The sequence below is a fragment of the Trypanosoma theileri genome, assembly GCF_002087225.1.
Source record: "Trypanosoma theileri isolate Edinburgh chromosome Unknown TM35_Tth_1_V1, whole genome shotgun sequence".
Lineage (NCBI taxonomy): Eukaryota > Euglenozoa > Kinetoplastea > Trypanosomatida > Trypanosomatidae > Trypanosoma > Trypanosoma theileri.
The window spans coordinates 1,466,959-1,483,494 of NW_021639843.1; the positions used below are offsets into that span (position 1 = coordinate 1,466,959).

General features: G+C 38.2%; 5 protein-coding genes across 5 annotated transcripts; all 5 read left to right on the plus strand.

Annotated features, from left to right (window-relative positions):
• Positions 1-314: 314 nt before the first annotated feature.
• On the plus strand, positions 315-1,535 carry TM35_000016770 (uncharacterized protein; the record flags this gene model as incomplete). Its single annotated transcript, XM_029021358.1, has 1 exon — positions 315-1,535. The coding sequence occupies one exon, from the start codon at positions 315-317 to the stop codon at positions 1,533-1,535; it is 1,221 nt and encodes a 406-aa protein (XP_028887866.1).
• Positions 1,536-3,022: 1,487 nt separating this feature from the next.
• On the plus strand, positions 3,023-4,267 carry TM35_000016780 (uncharacterized protein; the record flags this gene model as incomplete). The annotated part of the gene is made up of 1 exon (XM_029021359.1): positions 3,023-4,267. The coding sequence occupies one exon, from the start codon at positions 3,023-3,025 to the stop codon at positions 4,265-4,267; it is 1,245 nt and encodes a 414-aa protein (XP_028887867.1).
• A 431-nt stretch (positions 4,268-4,698) lies between these two features.
• TM35_000016790 (ESAG-like protein) lies at positions 4,699-6,051 on the plus strand (the record flags this gene model as incomplete). The annotated part of the gene is made up of 1 exon (XM_029021360.1): positions 4,699-6,051. The coding sequence occupies one exon, from the start codon at positions 4,699-4,701 to the stop codon at positions 6,049-6,051; it is 1,353 nt and encodes a 450-aa protein (XP_028887868.1).
• A 722-nt stretch (positions 6,052-6,773) lies between these two features.
• On the plus strand, positions 6,774-14,555 carry TM35_000016800 (putative phosphatidylinositol 4-kinase; the record flags this gene model as incomplete). The annotated part of the gene is made up of 1 exon (XM_029021361.1): positions 6,774-14,555. The coding sequence occupies one exon, from the start codon at positions 6,774-6,776 to the stop codon at positions 14,553-14,555; it is 7,782 nt and encodes a 2,593-aa protein (XP_028887869.1).
• Positions 14,556-15,608: 1,053 nt separating this feature from the next.
• TM35_000016810 (uncharacterized protein) lies at positions 15,609-16,259 on the plus strand (the record flags this gene model as incomplete). The annotated part of the gene is made up of 1 exon (XM_029021362.1): positions 15,609-16,259. One exon carries the CDS (start codon positions 15,609-15,611, stop codon positions 16,257-16,259), a length of 651 nt encoding a protein of 216 aa, XP_028887870.1.
• Positions 16,260-16,536: the final 277 nt, after the last annotated feature.

Genomic DNA, 16,536 nt, shown 5'->3' on the forward strand with positions numbered 1-16,536 from the left:
TTTTTTTTTTTTTTGAACTCTCATGTATTCTGATATAGTTATCAATATTGGTGATGTGGTACTCCTGATGATCACGTCCAACCTTTGGAGTTGGAAAGAGACTTTTTTTTTTTTTTTTGAATCTCTCTACATGCGTGTCTATGTGTATGGACATGTATGTTTGTCTTTCTCTCTCTCTCTCTCTCTGTGTGTGCTTGATGCTAATTGCCCTATATTTTTTATTTTCTTTGATCATAGTGAACTTCTTTTGATTCTAACTGATGTTTTCTTGTCTTTTTTTTTCTTTCTTTTTTCTTTTTAATGTAGGAAATAGCATGCGATGGCACTCATCAGGCGTCATATTGAAGCACTCAGAGCAGGCGCTTGAGCGGTTTCTAAATACGCCTCTCCATCCCATGAATGTACGTCAAATGATGGGTAGAAACAAAAAACAGATAGGTGTAGCAGTAGAGCAGCTTGGTGCTCGTACTGCACGTAGTTACCGTGCTTTTTCTAGTGATGTTGTAAAACAAAGTCTGGATGGAGAAACTAGTCTTCGACTGAAATCACTAGAATCTATATGCAAGAGAGAGTTTGACCTATGTGTGGCTTTAAGTGAAGCTGCAGAAATATACCTTGGTGAACTAGAACGAGGTGAAATAAGTGATATTGATACTCCTCTTCCTAATGAAATTAGCGATGATGCATGGGTGGATAATATAATGAGAGGAGAAACGAGTAGGACTAGTTCATCTCTGGCCCATTTTATCGATGCCTTAGAAAATCTTCGTCCTCATGAAAATATGCTTGAAGTTGTCGTTAATGAAGAATGTATACGTTCTCCTGTTCTTAATAGTTGGCTATCTTGTTTTTGCCGACGCCGTGTTTCTTGGCGTGTTCTTCACGAACATCTTCTTCACCTAGTTGGACCAAGACGATATTCTCCAGTAATTCGTGAAGACCATGGAATGGGTTGCATATTAGAGCAAACATGTACTGTAGTTGTTGAGCTTTACACACGTGCAGTTCAATCTTTATGTGGTGGCTCTCTAATAATCAACGTGGATGAACGTCCAGAATTACTGACACAAGCACCCCAATGGCCATTGTTAACGTCAAGCAGTGAAGTTGCCCCGATAGTACCAAAAAATTTGTTACCAACTCCACCACTTTCAGAGTGGGTATACTCTGTGGAGGGACACCTAGAGTATGTCTTTCGAGAACTTATTAAGAACGCTTGTGTAGCAAGACTAAAGCAAACACTTGATGTTGAACTCCAGGTAAACTTTGCCATCAGTGATACTCATGTTGTGGTAGATGTAACAGATAAGGCCGGTGGTATACCTCCTGAGGCTGTGAAGGATATTTGGCTCTTTGGCTGGACGACAAACACCTCACTGGGAAACCCCATGGGAGGTTTTGGTGTCGGTTTACCCGCTTCTAAGGTGTATATGGACTTATGGGGAGGAAGGATTGACCTATATACGAGCATCGGTGAAGGAACGACTGTCCGTGTAACGTTTCCAAAATCACCGATAGAGGTGTTACTACCATAAAAGGAAATTTTCCTTCTCTTTGTATATTGTTTATGAAAATTAAACTATCTATCAGAAATTGCACTTGATGTCTGGTTAGTGGTGATAATTTCTTGATCAACAAAACGGCAAGATTTAAAGATGATGTGATTACAAGGGTGGAACTATGAGGGTATTTGGGGTGGGGGGTGGGGATTGGGTAGGTTTCTCCCTTTGCCTTCTTTCCCCCCTAGTTCTTTCTTTCTTTCTTTCTTTCTTTTTTTCTCATTTCAGTTTCATACCATTAATTATCATTGATCTTAATACAAGATTCTCTTTTTTTTTTCCTTCTGTCCCAACAAATTGTGCAAATGGTGGATAAAACAGGGGGCTTTTTTTTTTTTTTGTGGTTCGTTACCTGTGTTTGTGTATGTGTGTATATATATCTACCTCTGTGGCTAGGCATGCCTCACATGAGAAAATAGTAGTGCAGCAGAAGCACTGGGTATTAAATTTTTTTTGTTTTTTTTTACTTGCTGCGGTCTCAGAGAGTGTTACGAGTGTTTTATTATTGACTTTTTTTCCTCTATTTTTTTTTTTATTTTATTGCCCTTCCTACCTCAAACATACTTTATATACAATACATACATGTATTATCACAATGGGTTCAGATAGGGTGTGTTTAGTATGGAGAAGGAACATAAGAGTATTTGCTGGCGACCAAAGAATGCGTTCATTGAGTGTATCGTCGGGACAAAATGCTTCGAGGAAAAAGGGAACGTAGAGGACTGTATTGCGGCTAGTGAATGTTTTTTGGAGAGGCGAAATTGGACATTGTGTAAAGTGAATGCTGTCAACCCACGTTATCGTCTCCGTGGTAACCCATATGATGTGGCGACAGAGGACCAGAAAAAGATTGAGGCGCGCGATGAGCGCATCAGGCGGAGAGAATTGGAGGAAGAAGGTATTTTCACCAAATGAGACTTCATATTGCAGAATATGGAGATGGAAGTGGGTATATATATATATGAATGAATTTACCCAAGGAGTGCTACACATTACTGACCCAAGGTTAGGGTCCTGGAGAAGAAAAGAAAAAGAGAAGGACTATATGAGAGAGTTACCCTCTTTTTTTTTTTCTGTATTTTTCTATTGTCACCTCTTACTTTTTTTTTCTGTTTGAGATTTTCTGTTCTTTTTTTTTGTTTTTCTGCCATCTTGTAGGGTTTTGCTTTTCCCTTCTTGCTCTCTCTTTGTTTTCTTTTCTCTTTCGCACATATCCCTCTTTGTTTCTTCGTTAATGTGTCTCTTTTTGTTTTCGTATTTACATGCATGGGTAAGGTTGTGGTATGTACAACTTGAAAGGGGGACTGCATCAAAGAAAGTAATTGTAACACGAGCAGGTTTTCTTTTTTTTTTTTTTACTTTACTTTTATATTTTCCACTCTGTGACTGTTTGTGTGTGTGTGTTTGTTTGTAACTCTTGTTGTCGTTGCTGATACCATTAGCGTCTTTTCTCACTTGTAGAAATGAGTGAGCGTCCCATACGGCGTGTGCAATCTGTCACCCCCTCTTCTCATCGCCGGACGGCCTTGCGAAGACGGAGATCGCATCATAGACATTCCGTTTACCCCCCTCCCTCATCCTTTTCCTCCATTACTAATACTGATTATACTAATATGAACAGCAATACTAATACTACTGTGGCTGCTGTGACGGTGCTGGAGGAAGAGGAAGAAGGGGCAGAGAGTTCAGTGCTATCCGACTTTGATGTACTGAATGATGCAATTCAAGAGTTTCTTCTTGGCAGTGATGACTCGGGTGATGATGCCTCCGGGTATTATGGTGAAGTAGACATCATTCACGCAGTGGCGCCGTTCCTCCATGCGGCAAGCGTCAGACCAGCGGCAAGGCGTATGCGACACGCACGCAAAAGTACCCCACCAACAGGAACCAGCACAACAACAACAACAACAACAACAAGTAAATTCACACCTACATCCACACCAACACCTACAACAGCCCCATTGATAGGATTGACACTTGCAGAGTCGATGTTACCACGCCGTGTTCTTCGTCGCCGTCGCCGGTTGTTATTGCCGCGCGACAAGGGTCTACCGGAGGCGCCGCTTTGCATTGTGTTGGATTTGGACGAAACTCTTGTTGCCGCCCGCAGGGACGGTGTGCATCCCCGACCGCACGTGAAGGAGTTCCTCGACGTCTGCCACGCGGAGGGTTGTGAAGTGGTGGTGTGGTCAGCGGGATCACCAGCGCACGTGAATAGTGTCATCCGTGCCGTGGCGACGGTATCACAGCGACGTGATTGGTATCATCATATAATTAGTCGTCATCGTCGTTGGTTTCATGAAGATAGCGAAAGTGTAAAGGATTTAGCCCTCTTAGGGAGACCACTCAACCGCGTTTTGATGCTTGAGAACAGTCCACGTTCCATTCAGAGGCAACCGATGCATGCAATTCTTTTAGAAGATTATATTTCTCCAACTGCACAAGATGATTCTCTGCGACTTCTTGCAGGTGTTGTACAGCGCCTTGTAGCAGCAATGCGAGCTTCAGATGATTTAGCGACTGCCGATGTCTCCCGCTTATTGTCTGTTGACACCTCACTCATGGAACTCTTACTCCCTTCTTCACATTCATTATCAAGGGATGGGAGTACTATGATAAGTAGAGGGCTTTTATACTCACCACAGAGGGTTTTTTCGTCTAGAAGTTATGGTGGTGAACATCCATTGTCTTATCAAGGGGGAACATGAGATACTACATCTCAGAATACATGTTTCTTTCGCTTTGTTTTTTCTTTCTTTCTTTCTTCCTTATTGAAAACGAGAGGCACAAGACGAATGCGCTTTTAAGTATTGTGCCTGAAAATAGTGTATGCCTATTATATATATTTATATATATATATATTTATTTATTTATAATGGATTAATTTATCCTATTTTTTGGTACTCTTATTGTTTCTAATTATTTATTTTCCACAAACACTTTTTTTTTTTTTTTTTGATTTCATTTCTTCTGTGATCGGGTGATTCTGTGTGTTTTTCTCTCTTAGTGCTTTGAATAATAAGTAAGTAGAGAATACAATTATTATTATTAGTAGTAGTAGTATTAGTAGTATTGTATTTAAGTCATGTTCCGTTTGAATGTATGTGTTTTTTTCCTATTGATTCTTGCATCATTTAGCATGATCGATACAACTCTGGCCTGGCCTATTCTTTTTACTCCTGATGAAATACATTCAGAAGAACCTAGTGATAATATTATATTATCCCTCAAGAAAAACTTTTTTACCAATACCATCCCAATGATTATCCCGTTTGTAAATATTTTTCTAGAAAACCTTACTATCCCACCACAACAAACGGATTGGGTTGATATTAACACGATTCACTTTACTCAGCTGAAAGTGGGTGATGCATCATTGGACATGTCGAGTCCTAATAATTTATTTCTTTCTATTGAGGACATCAATCTTGTAATGCCAGACATTGGATTTGTTTTAAAAACACCTTTACTCACTTGCGATGGAAAAGTCCGGGCTGTCATTAACATTACGGACGCAAAAGTGTTGTTAACTACACATCGTCTCGTAAATGGATCTCTACGGTTGAAGGTTATGGAAACGAATATTTCTTGGAAGAATATACAGACCCATCACACACTTGAAGGGACAGGATGTAGTTTTATGGAAAAGATAATTGCCGCTCTACTTGGTAATCTTGATGATTTCATTGCAAAAACAATGAAAAAAGAGGTCCCAGAGAAAGTGGGTCCACTTGTAGAAAATAAAGCAAGGGATTTCCTTGACAGTCTTCCGGTCCTATTCACTAAGGATCCGGATATTACATTTGAAAGAATAATATTTGAAATGAAATTAAATCCAAAAACGTCAGATTTTAATACCCAATTCCCAAAGAGATTATATCGAAATGAACCGCATCATCCTCAAACAGATTTTGGACTGCTCTTCAGTGAAATCACAATAAACAATTTTGTACGCTACCTTCGCAGCATTGGTAAACTTAATCAAACAATAGCATTACCCTCGGAATACGATTCTTCACTAATTGAATCTATCTACCCTGAGGTATACAAATATTGTCCAAATTGTCCCTTTTCCGTAAGGTTTGATGCAAAAATTCCACCTTTGGTAGAACTGAATTTAAACCAATCTTCCATTGTTCACGTTACGAATGGTTTTGTTGGTTTAAGTATGATACCTCTATCAGGTGATGTGATTCCCGTAATAGAGATGTTGGTGAATTTTACAGGGGGTGTAAAGAATCTTGAATTGACTAAAGATGAGAGATTAATCTTTAACTTGACCAATGTGAATATTACACTTAACGTATTAAAAACAAATATTCACCCAATAAATGTTACGGAACTCTACAATAAACTCTCTTGGTTTCTTAATGATGTTTGCATACCTCTATTTAATGTCAAGTTTACGGGAATAACGCTTCCCTCGCAGATTTCTAAACCGGTACTGAACATATCAAGTAAAACGATATTCACAGGGTTTGATTTCAAGTGAGTTTTTTCTTTTTTCTTCTTTTTATAGTAGTTGCCTCTTTATTTTTCTGTTTTCTTTGAGTTTTGGATGATGTGTAAATTGTTTTCAGCTCTTTTTGATGTGTTTAACTCATCTAGAGTTTTTATATTGAGGTTAAGTTAATCTCATGAAAGTGATGAATCAAAAGAAACAGGATAAAAAAAAGAAAGAATAGAAGTAAAAAATGAATGAGAGTAGCGAAGAAGACCCTTCCACAACTTTTTTTTTTCTGTGTTTCTGTTTACAGAAACCGCAGTCTGTTTTTATTCTCCTCTTTTTTTTCAGTTTTTTTTTTTTTTCTTCTTTTCCTTTTGTATTACACTAGTTACTTTTGCTCTATGAAAACAAAATAAAACGATGTGAAGTCATTTATTACCTCTTTTTACTGAATGTTTTGACCTACCTTAAAACCCATTATTATTGGTATTATTATTATTATTATTATTATTATTATTATTATTATTATTATTATTATTATTATTATTATTATATTGGTATTATTATGCCTACTCTCCACCCGCCTCTTATTTTATTTTTATAACATTATTACTAGTGGGTAGGGGTCCATCTGTCTGGAAAACACGCCAATAAGCGAGGAAACGTATTTGAAGTAAAAGTAGAGAGAAGAATCAATAAGATTGATTTTTTTTTTTTTCATTTCTTCTTTATTTATATAGGAGAAGAGTATAGTCGTGTAACAGCGGATGACGGATGTAGTAGATGCTGCCTCTAGTCGTTTTTTTAGCGAAAGCACATCGCCGCTAGGGCGACAGTTTTCAATAATATTTCTTAATTTGCAGACTGCACCCGACAATCGTCGTCGCCGTGTAGATGAGTGTCTCTCTGCCCTTTTGGATCTTCTGGTCGCACATATCAAAGAGGTGAGTGAGCATACCTTTATGGATTATCTTTTTCAACTTGTAGGGGATACATTTGGTGTTTCTATTGAAAGAGGTATTCTAGCTCTTCGTGTTGTATTTGATGTGCATGTTGGTGATCAACATGAAGAGCGTTCTCGATGTCTTCAACTTCTTATGCGACAGGCATTAAGTGCAAAAAGTGAAGAAGCATGCACTGCTATTCTGCATGAATTTGGTGAAGTTTTACAAGAAAACGTACGTTCTACATCTGATTTACTTGGTAAACACCTTAATAGTGCAATATCGGAACTTCGAAGTGAAAGATCCGTACAACGAAAGGCTATAGGATGGCAAATACTTGCAACCATAGTAGAAACTAGTTCAGGTGTAGTTAAGAGGCATCCTCCTCTTTTGGATTCTCTTAATTCATCATGTAAGCCTTTTTTGTTGTTAAAGGAAATTATTGAGAGTTCTTCTATGTGGCATCGTCATGCTTTATCAAGTTTGCTTAAAAACATTATGGAAAATCATTGCATTGAATTAGTTGCATCAGAGGCTACAAAAATGTCTGATATATTATCAGATTATATGAAGATAGTCTCTGAAGAAGAACCTATTATTGGTGTACTAACAGCTGTAAAAACTATAGCATCTTCACCTATATTACAAGGAGGGGTGCCTTGGTCATTAAAAACAATTAGTTCATTTTTTATTGAACGTGATTGGAAAAATTATTCAAAAAATGTTCGGGTGATGGTGGCTCAATCTACTGGAAAGATACTTTGTTTATTTACAAAGAATGAACAATTCTATGATAAGATTATGCAATGTTTTTTGTCTTATATATCTGATGCTGAAGAAGAAGTCGCTTTATCTGCTCTTACTACTTTTTACGATATTTCGGGATATATGAAAATAATACCATACGTTGAATCTGCTGTGAATACTATTCGAGTATTTATTATTACATTTCCATTTCATCCAATCGCCTTTGACACGCTGGAACGACTTCGCGCAGGGAGTGGAGATATTTATTTCTCCCCCATTTACGACTTGCTGGATATTAGCGCTAATGACATGCGGTGGGCGGATCTGCAGAAAGTGAACGCCCTCCTGCGATTCCTCGGCGACCGCCGCCCGCACATCCGCGAGCGCTTCGCGGCCCTCCCGCTCGATCTTTCGCCCGGCCAGACGGTCGAAGTCATCCGCCGCGCCCTCCCGCTCGTCGCGACGCTGCGCCGCACCGCCCAACTCCACGAGGCCGTCGAGTTGATGTTCCACGAGAACGTCGGCGTGCGGCGGGAGGCCGTTGCGGCAGTCGTGGCCCTCTGCGAGGCGCTTCTCCGCCGCGGCGACGGCCCGCACGAGGGACGGGCCCCGACACATCGCATCAACGCCGATGTGGCCGCAGCGACCGGCCGGTTGTTGGATGTCGCCGTGGCAGACCCAGACGCGGATATACGCTACGACGTTCTCTGTAGTCTCGAACCCGTCTTTGATGCCTATCTCGCCCTACCAGATAATTTAGATGCACTCTTTATGGCACGAAAAGATGTCTGTAGACAAGCACGTGATCGTACTCTCGTCCTTTTATGTAGACTTATGCCGTGTCACCCTGCCTTTGTGCATCCACATCTTTTACAACTACAGGAGTATATGCTTCGTGAGATTGAGGCAAAGGATGGTTCTATGTTTACCGCCACCTATCTCGCATCTCTACTACAAATGGTAATAGAACATAATGCACTCTTACTTCAACCAATGACAGTAGAAACTATTGTATTAGCAAGATTAGAGACACATTCATTTGCATGTAAGAGTTTTTCTATTGCTCTTTTAAATTTGTTAAAAGCCGTTTTGGATCATACAGGCCCACAAAATCATTGTGATGCCAGACAAATTCTTCAACCTGTTATTAGTATTGTAAATGTTAGTACTTCTTCTAAGCGTCGTAAAGCAGCTCTTGAAACATTGTGTTCGGTTTTAACTACTATATCTATTTCAGATCAAGCTACTTACTTAGATGTGTACCGTGCTCTTACTCGTATTATAAGATCTGAAGCAGAAGAGGATGAAAGTGTTAATTATGAAGCAGTACGTGCTCTTAGTGTTATTGGGGCTGTAAACCCAATAAGAATTCGTGGACTTTTAGAAACTCTTCAAGAAGATGAAATTGAAGAAGAAGAAGAAGTGGTAACTCCAGGTTTAGCACATTATAAACCACGTATGCGTGCACATCCCCAGATGGATGACCGATACCCATCTATTGTTTTATATTTTTTAGTAAAAACTCTTCAACAATCTGCAGATTCTGAACAACAAGCAGATACTATTGCTACTATAAATTCTATGATACGTGAAGCTTCTGGAAAACAAAAAGCGGTTTTACTTACCCAGTTTCTTCCACAACTTCAAACATGGTTAGTTGAACCTGAGAAGGCCCATTTATATGAAGGTATTCTTCTTCTTATGACAGAATTAGCATCTTTATTGAGACAATATAAGGAAATTATAGGACCTAATACAGGTTCTGAACTTCTTAAATCTGTACGTCTCTTTTGTGCACTTCCACAAGCTTCTCAAGCTCCTCTTAATGCTGGTGTTGTAGAATTATTAGATGAAGTTGCTCGTGGACTTTCTGCTCAAGAAATGCGTGATCATAGATGGGCAGTTGAATTTATTCATCAATGTCTATCACAAGATAAACAAGATCTTGCTCTGGTTCTTCGTGCTGTAAAATCACTTGATTCTTTTTTAGAGGTATTACATGAAAAAGATCTTCAAGTGGTATTACCACATGTTCTCCAATGTATAGATCCAGTAGATTCAATTTCCAGTACATCTGGAGCTAAAACAAAGGAGATTAATACAGCATGTCTTGATTTTCTTAATCAGATTATGTTAAAACAATCATCTTTAGTGAAAGATTGTTGTGCTGAAATTGTTCACACCATTTTATGGTATATTGGAAATGCTCAAAGCCGAGATGAGATGGAAATGGGATTTAATACACTTGCTTTCCTTGTAGAAGTTGTAAAACATCCTGCTAGAAGGTTTATTCGTCCTATTCAACTTCTTGCAAAGAAAAAAGGTTACCCAGAGACATTTTTCAAAGAGTTAATTCAGTCTGCTGCACAAGGTTTTTTAAAGGTTCGTGTACCTGCGAGTAAGCATGATAAACTCAATCCCCAATTACCTCTTAGTGTTATTTCACATCTACCAGGATTATCAAGAAAAGATTTTGAGGATGAAATGATGAATGCACTACACTTGGGTCGTAATGACTTTGAAGTTATGGGCGTTTCTCATCCAACTGGGCAAACGATTATTCACTTCCGTTTTTTTCAAAGCGAAGATTCTGCATTAAATTTTCACTCTTTTACAAGGAAAGCGCAAGAGATACAATCAACCTTAAGACGTAATTTGGGTATTCTTAAGTTAGATCAAACACAAACAACAGAGTGTAAAGTAGATGAGGATCTTTTACGGAAAATATCAACTATTCCATCTGCTAATAAGAAAAAACGTGAACAATCGTGGATTGCCTGGTTACATAATACATCAGTAGCTATGTTAAAAAATTCTCCAATTCAACCTTTACGTTCTACAACTGTATTAGCTGATAATAATATTGATCTTTCACGTGATCTTTTTTCATTTGCAGCAGCGGCTTTTATTACTCAATTAGATAAAGCACAACGGACACTTGTGATGAATACTTTTACACGTGCAGCAGAAATGTCACCAAATGATATTAAACAAGTTCTTTTCGCATTTGAAGAATTTTTAGAATCAGAACGTGGAAAAGAGGAAACTAAACTTGTTAAGAGGATAGAATCCAGAGTTTGCGTTGTAGAACGTGAAGATGTTCAAAGAAAATTTGGTATTAACTATGATCAAAGTGGAGGAGATATAGTAGTTACCAAATTAGAACCTAATGGACCTGGTGCAAGAGCAGGAGTTCCTGTTGGTGCTATTCTTATTTCTATTAATGGAAAAAAAATAACTGCTGTAAATGAAATTGTTGCAACTATTAAAGGTCTTAATAAGATTGAACTCTTACTCTCTTATGAAGTTGAAGAACGACAAAAATTGGAATCTAAACCACTTATGGATATTGATGTTTTAGCTCGTGTAGCTTTTGATTCCCAAATGCATGCTAAAGCTATTTTTCTTAATGAAGTTCTTTTTGACCAACTTTTCAGTGAATTGGGAGATCAAGTTTCGGGTCGTCAAGATGCTGCTGTACGTCGAGCATTAGAAGTAGCGGAACGACTCATTGGTTTCTATGGACATCTTGGATTAACGATGGTGGCTGAAGGACTAGTAAAAAAAATATCCGCTAAATTTTCAGGAAATATTATTGCACCTGAACAATTTGGTTTTGATGAAGTTGGTACACTGGAACAATTAAATTGGTGGGGAGATGCGTTAATTCGTTATCAGTCTCGAATGACGAATACAGATGGTTCATTGGATGTATCTTCTTTCTTAGGGACTTTACGTTGTTACGATGCTCTTGGAGAGACTGTTACGATGGAGGAACACATTAATGTCAATTGGGATAAATTAGATCACAACTCTAGACTTGAAGTGGCTCCATTAAAAGCAAAGGCTGCACTCTCTTTAGGTAAATGGCGTCAATTTGATGAATTAATAGAACAACCTGCTGTAGTTGAACGATTAGAAATGGTTGAACATTGTGCGGCACTTTTTCGTCAACAACGATACCAGGAACTTCTTAAATTTGTAGAAGAACGAAGAGAATCTCTTTTTGATCCTTTTTCAGAATCTCTTATGGAAAGTTATAATCGTTCTTATGATACTTTGGTACAATTACAACATTTAAGACATTTTGAAGAACTTGTTTCTTTTGTTACTTCTGATAATGAGCGCCGAAATATGTTAAGAGAGTTATGGCAAAGACGTTTAATGCATATGTCTTCACGTCCTGCTCATGTGAAAACACTTGTTACGATTAACTCTCTTGTACTTTCACCTGAAGAAGATTTAACTTCACAAATTGTTTGTATACGTACTTTATCCAAATCACAATGGACTTCTCTGGGAAATCATATGTTAAATTTACTTTTAGGACCTAACAGAGGATCAGAAACTTTATGTCATCGAGATCCTGATGTTATTCATGCTTATATGAAACATTGTTATGCTACAGATAATAAACATGAAACTTTTACTCTTTTATCTGATATTCTTACCGGTGTAAAAGTTTCTCCTGGTGATGATCGTGCAGAAGCATGGGGATCTTGTTGGTTATTATTAGGAGAATGGACTATGCATCTATTTCCTGAAAGAGGAAATGAGGCAATTGAAAAACTTAAAAGGGCAACAGAATTAAGTCCTAAAAGTTATGCAGCATTTCACTCTTTAGGTATTTTACATCATGATCTTTCCCGTGATCCTAATACACCATTAGAAGTTCAAACAGAACATCATGTAAATTCTATTTCAGCACTTTTTAACTCTGTGAAATTATCAAAGAGTCAAACTAATGGTGTTATGGAAGATGTACTTCGTATACTTTCTATTTGGTTTTCATATAGTACGGTAAAAGAGGTAAATGATGTGATAAAGGAAGGTATTAGTAAAGTTCCAGTTTGCGTTTGGCTTAATGTTATTCCTCAACTTGTAGCACGAATAGGTATTACGGCTAAACTTGCAAGAACTATTCTTACAGAATTACTTGTTTTAGTTGGTTCAGAATATCCTCATGCTCTTATTTACCCTCTTACAGTGACAGAGAAATCACCAGAAGCTATTAGACGATTAATGGCAGAACGTGTACTTAAAGGAATTCGAGTTTCTAATGATACTATGGTTAAAGAAGCATCTTTAATAAGTAATGAAATGGTTCGTATCGCTATTTTATGGTCAGAAAAATGGATTAGTTCTATTCATCGAGCTGCATCTACAGTAAATGATGCAGATGCTATTTTACGTGTACTTAACCCTTTATATGAAGAGTTAGAGAATCCTAGTACACCAAATGAAACTAGTTTTGCAAAAACATATGGACAAGTATTACAACGTGCCAAAGTAGCTTTAAATAATAAAAATCTTGATCATGCATGGGGTTTTTTAAAACAAGTTTATGTTCAATTAAATAAAACAACAGGTGAACGAAGACTTCTTATGGAGGATGTTTCTCCAACACTTGGTGGTATTAGTAAAAGTAATGTTGCCGTACCTGGAACTTTTGTACTTGGTCAACAACTTATTACTATTCAAAAATTTCATCAACGTGTAATAGTAATGCCATCTAAACAAAAACCACGTAGATTTGGTTTAGATGCTTCTGATGGAGGAAAATATCGTTTCCTTTTAAAAGGTCATGAAGATTTACGTCAAGATGAACGTGTTATGCAATTTATTGAGTTAATTAATACCATTTTTTCTTCAGATAGTTCAGCTAGTGCAATTGGTCTTGCTATTTCTCGATATGCTGTAATTCCATTAACAGATAATGTTGGTATTATTGGATGGGTAGAAAATACAGAAACTATATACAAAATGTTAGAAACGAGACGTAAAGAATATGGTATCTCTATTTATGAAGAAGTAAACTTAATTGTAAAACTTGGAGGATTACAAAACATAGCAGATTATCATAGTCAAGCCAAACAACAAAGGAAACATTTATTAAGTCAAGCTATGAATAAAACACCAGATGATGAGTTACAGAGTATTATTTGGGATAAAAATGACACATGTGAACAATGGCTTCAATACAGAGGGACTTATGGTCATACATTAGCGATTATGTCTATTGTTGGTTATGTTTTAGGACTTGGTGATCGACACCTTAATAATTTGATGTTACAAGATAAAGGTTCTGTTGTACATATTGATTTTGGTGATTGTTTTGAAGTAGCTATGCATCGTGCTCAATTTGCTGAGGCAGTACCATTTCGACTAACACGATTATTGGTTAGAGCATTAGGTATAAGTGGAGTAGATGGTGTGTACCGTCTAACTTGTGAATTAGTGATGAAAAACCTTCGTAGACACTGTGAAAATTTATTATCTATTCTTGAAGCTTTTATTTATGATCCACTTATTAATTGGCGATTAGCAAATGTTGGAGAAGGCGATAGATCTTCTTCTCGTGTAGAGTCCCAGGCCAAGACGGGTGATAATCACGTCCTTGCCCCCGCAGAGAAAACTGCAGAGGACCCGCAGATGCAGTTGTCGTATTCGGTGATGAAAGTACGCGAGCCGGTGGCCGCCGTGACGGTGGATCAAATGAACGAAGAGGAGACGCGCAACATGCAGGGCGATTTGGCCCTCGCCCGCGTCCGCGCGAAGTTAACCGGCGAGGAGTTCGGCGTGACGAATGGGAGTTTTCTCCTGCAGGGCTCCAAGCGCGAGACGGGCGATGACTCCGGCGAGGCCTCCCTGTGGGGCCTGCAGAGTTACGGCAACTCGCCCAAAGACTCCTTCGGCAACGGCGGGACGGTGCTGACAACGTACTTGTCGCTGCGGTACGTGAAGGGCGGCGACAACTGCCTCGACGTGCCGCATCAAGTCGATCGTCTCATTAAGGAGGCGACAAGTCTCGATAATCTCGCAGAGGCATACATCACAGGATGGGCACCGTTCTGGTAACATAACCAGAAGAAGAAGAGGAAGAAAAGGAAGTAAGAAAGAAAAAGCAAAAAAAAAAAAAGAAAAAGGGGAATAATGCGGCAGAGAATTTAGTTCTTTTCATTTTTTTTTTTTTTTCTCTGATGTTTGGGCGGATGTTTCTTCCAGATGGGGTGAAAAAGATAAAGAGATGTGCAACAACAGCAAGAAAAAAAAAAAGAAATGAAATACCACGAGAGGAAAGAAAAAAAGGTACGAAAAAAAAAGTATTAGAAACTGAAGGTTTGGGTAGTCTTTTCATTTATGATTAACCACAACATATAATATACAAATCGGAAAGAAGAAAAAAAAAAGTGAGGGGAGGGGGACACAGTCAAAAATGGACCGAAAGATTGCTTGTTCACTTTTTTTTTTATTGAACAACTTTTTTTTGTTACTTTTTTTTTTGCAAACTGTTTGGAGAGTTTTTAGGTGTGTGTGTGTGTGTGCTTCTTTTTACCGCTTTAGTTTCAGGTAATTAGTGAAGAGCTCCTTCGGTTCCTTTTTTTTTTTTTTGTACCGTTCCTCCCCTTTCCCTTCAATACACAAGGAACTATATAATTGATAAAAAAAAAAATGGTAAAGGGAAGTAAGAAACAAGTAAAAAAAAGAGTTGAAAATATATATTTATATATATATTCTAATTAAACTCCTTCTCTTTCTCTTGTTTTTTTTTCTTTTTATTATTATTATTCTCCTGGAACTGGAGAAACATCTCAACCCAAAATGGGGATTTCCACGAAAGTTTTTGTTGCTGAAAGAGCTTCGTGCGACCCTCCCGCTACAAAGGTCTTTGAAGGAAGCACTCATAAACATACCATTATCTTTTTTTTTTTAATTTTTTTTTCCCCCATTTTCTTATTTTTTTTTTTTTTTTGCTTTTTATTTTATTTTGTTTCTCTTTTTTTTCTTATTTTTGTATTTATTATTTGTTTTCTCTCCCACTTCATCATTGAAATCGAACAAAAGGAAGAGGAGAATCAAAAAAAAAAAAAAGGGGGAGATAGTAGTGAACCTGAGACTGATCGGCTGGTAATGGAGAGTGGGAGCAGGAGAACAGAGAGTCCAAACGGCTTCGAATCGGGGGAAACAGACGCACAGCTGCTGAGCATACAAAAAGAACTGGAGGCACTCAAGCAGCGGCGAATCGCTCTAGAGGAACAACGGAAGAAACTCCTCAGCAGTTGCGGATCCACTACCGCAGACTCTATCACTCATAATAACACACAGCTCACGCGGGCCAACTCATCACGTGCGGTGGACCGCTCAGTCTACAGCCATAGCAGTCGTATCCCATCTGAGGCGGAACGTTTGAGGAATATGAAGAAGAATGTTTTTAGTGAGATGAAGGAGTCCATGCGTAAGAGTTGGGAACGCGATAGCGCATTGGTAATGGGGACATTTCTAGTAGAGGATAATCCCCGCGCGTGTACATTTGGCCGAGAGCGTCGTTTTGTACCAATAGCGGATCACAAGGGACATTATTACCTCAGTACGGATATGGAACTCATGCAAGCACAGAAAAATAAAATGTTGAACAATATCACAGCCTCCTCTCGTGGTGGACGAGGAATGAATGTTTCAAATCATTGGAATGATCTTAAGTGTAGTGGGCCGCCAGGTCCTGGTGCCTATACACCACGATATGGTAAGTTGGCGAAACCTTCTATCCTTGCAAGACGTTGAAATGAGGAAAGAAAAAAAAAAAAAAAAGACAGAAGGAAAACATAGATAAAAACTGTTTTGAGAAACAGTCATTCCACATTCTCCATCCCTTCCTTCCTTTCTACCGAAACTAGCTACCCTTCATCTACCCACCTACCTACCTACCTACCCATTCCTATTTTCTTATGGGAGGAGATTAGCGGAAGATCGTTCTTAATTGTTTTTTTTTTTTTTTTGTTTTGTGGGCCATTAAAGATTTATGTTTTTTTTTTCTCCCTTTCACTTTTCTTAATTGTTT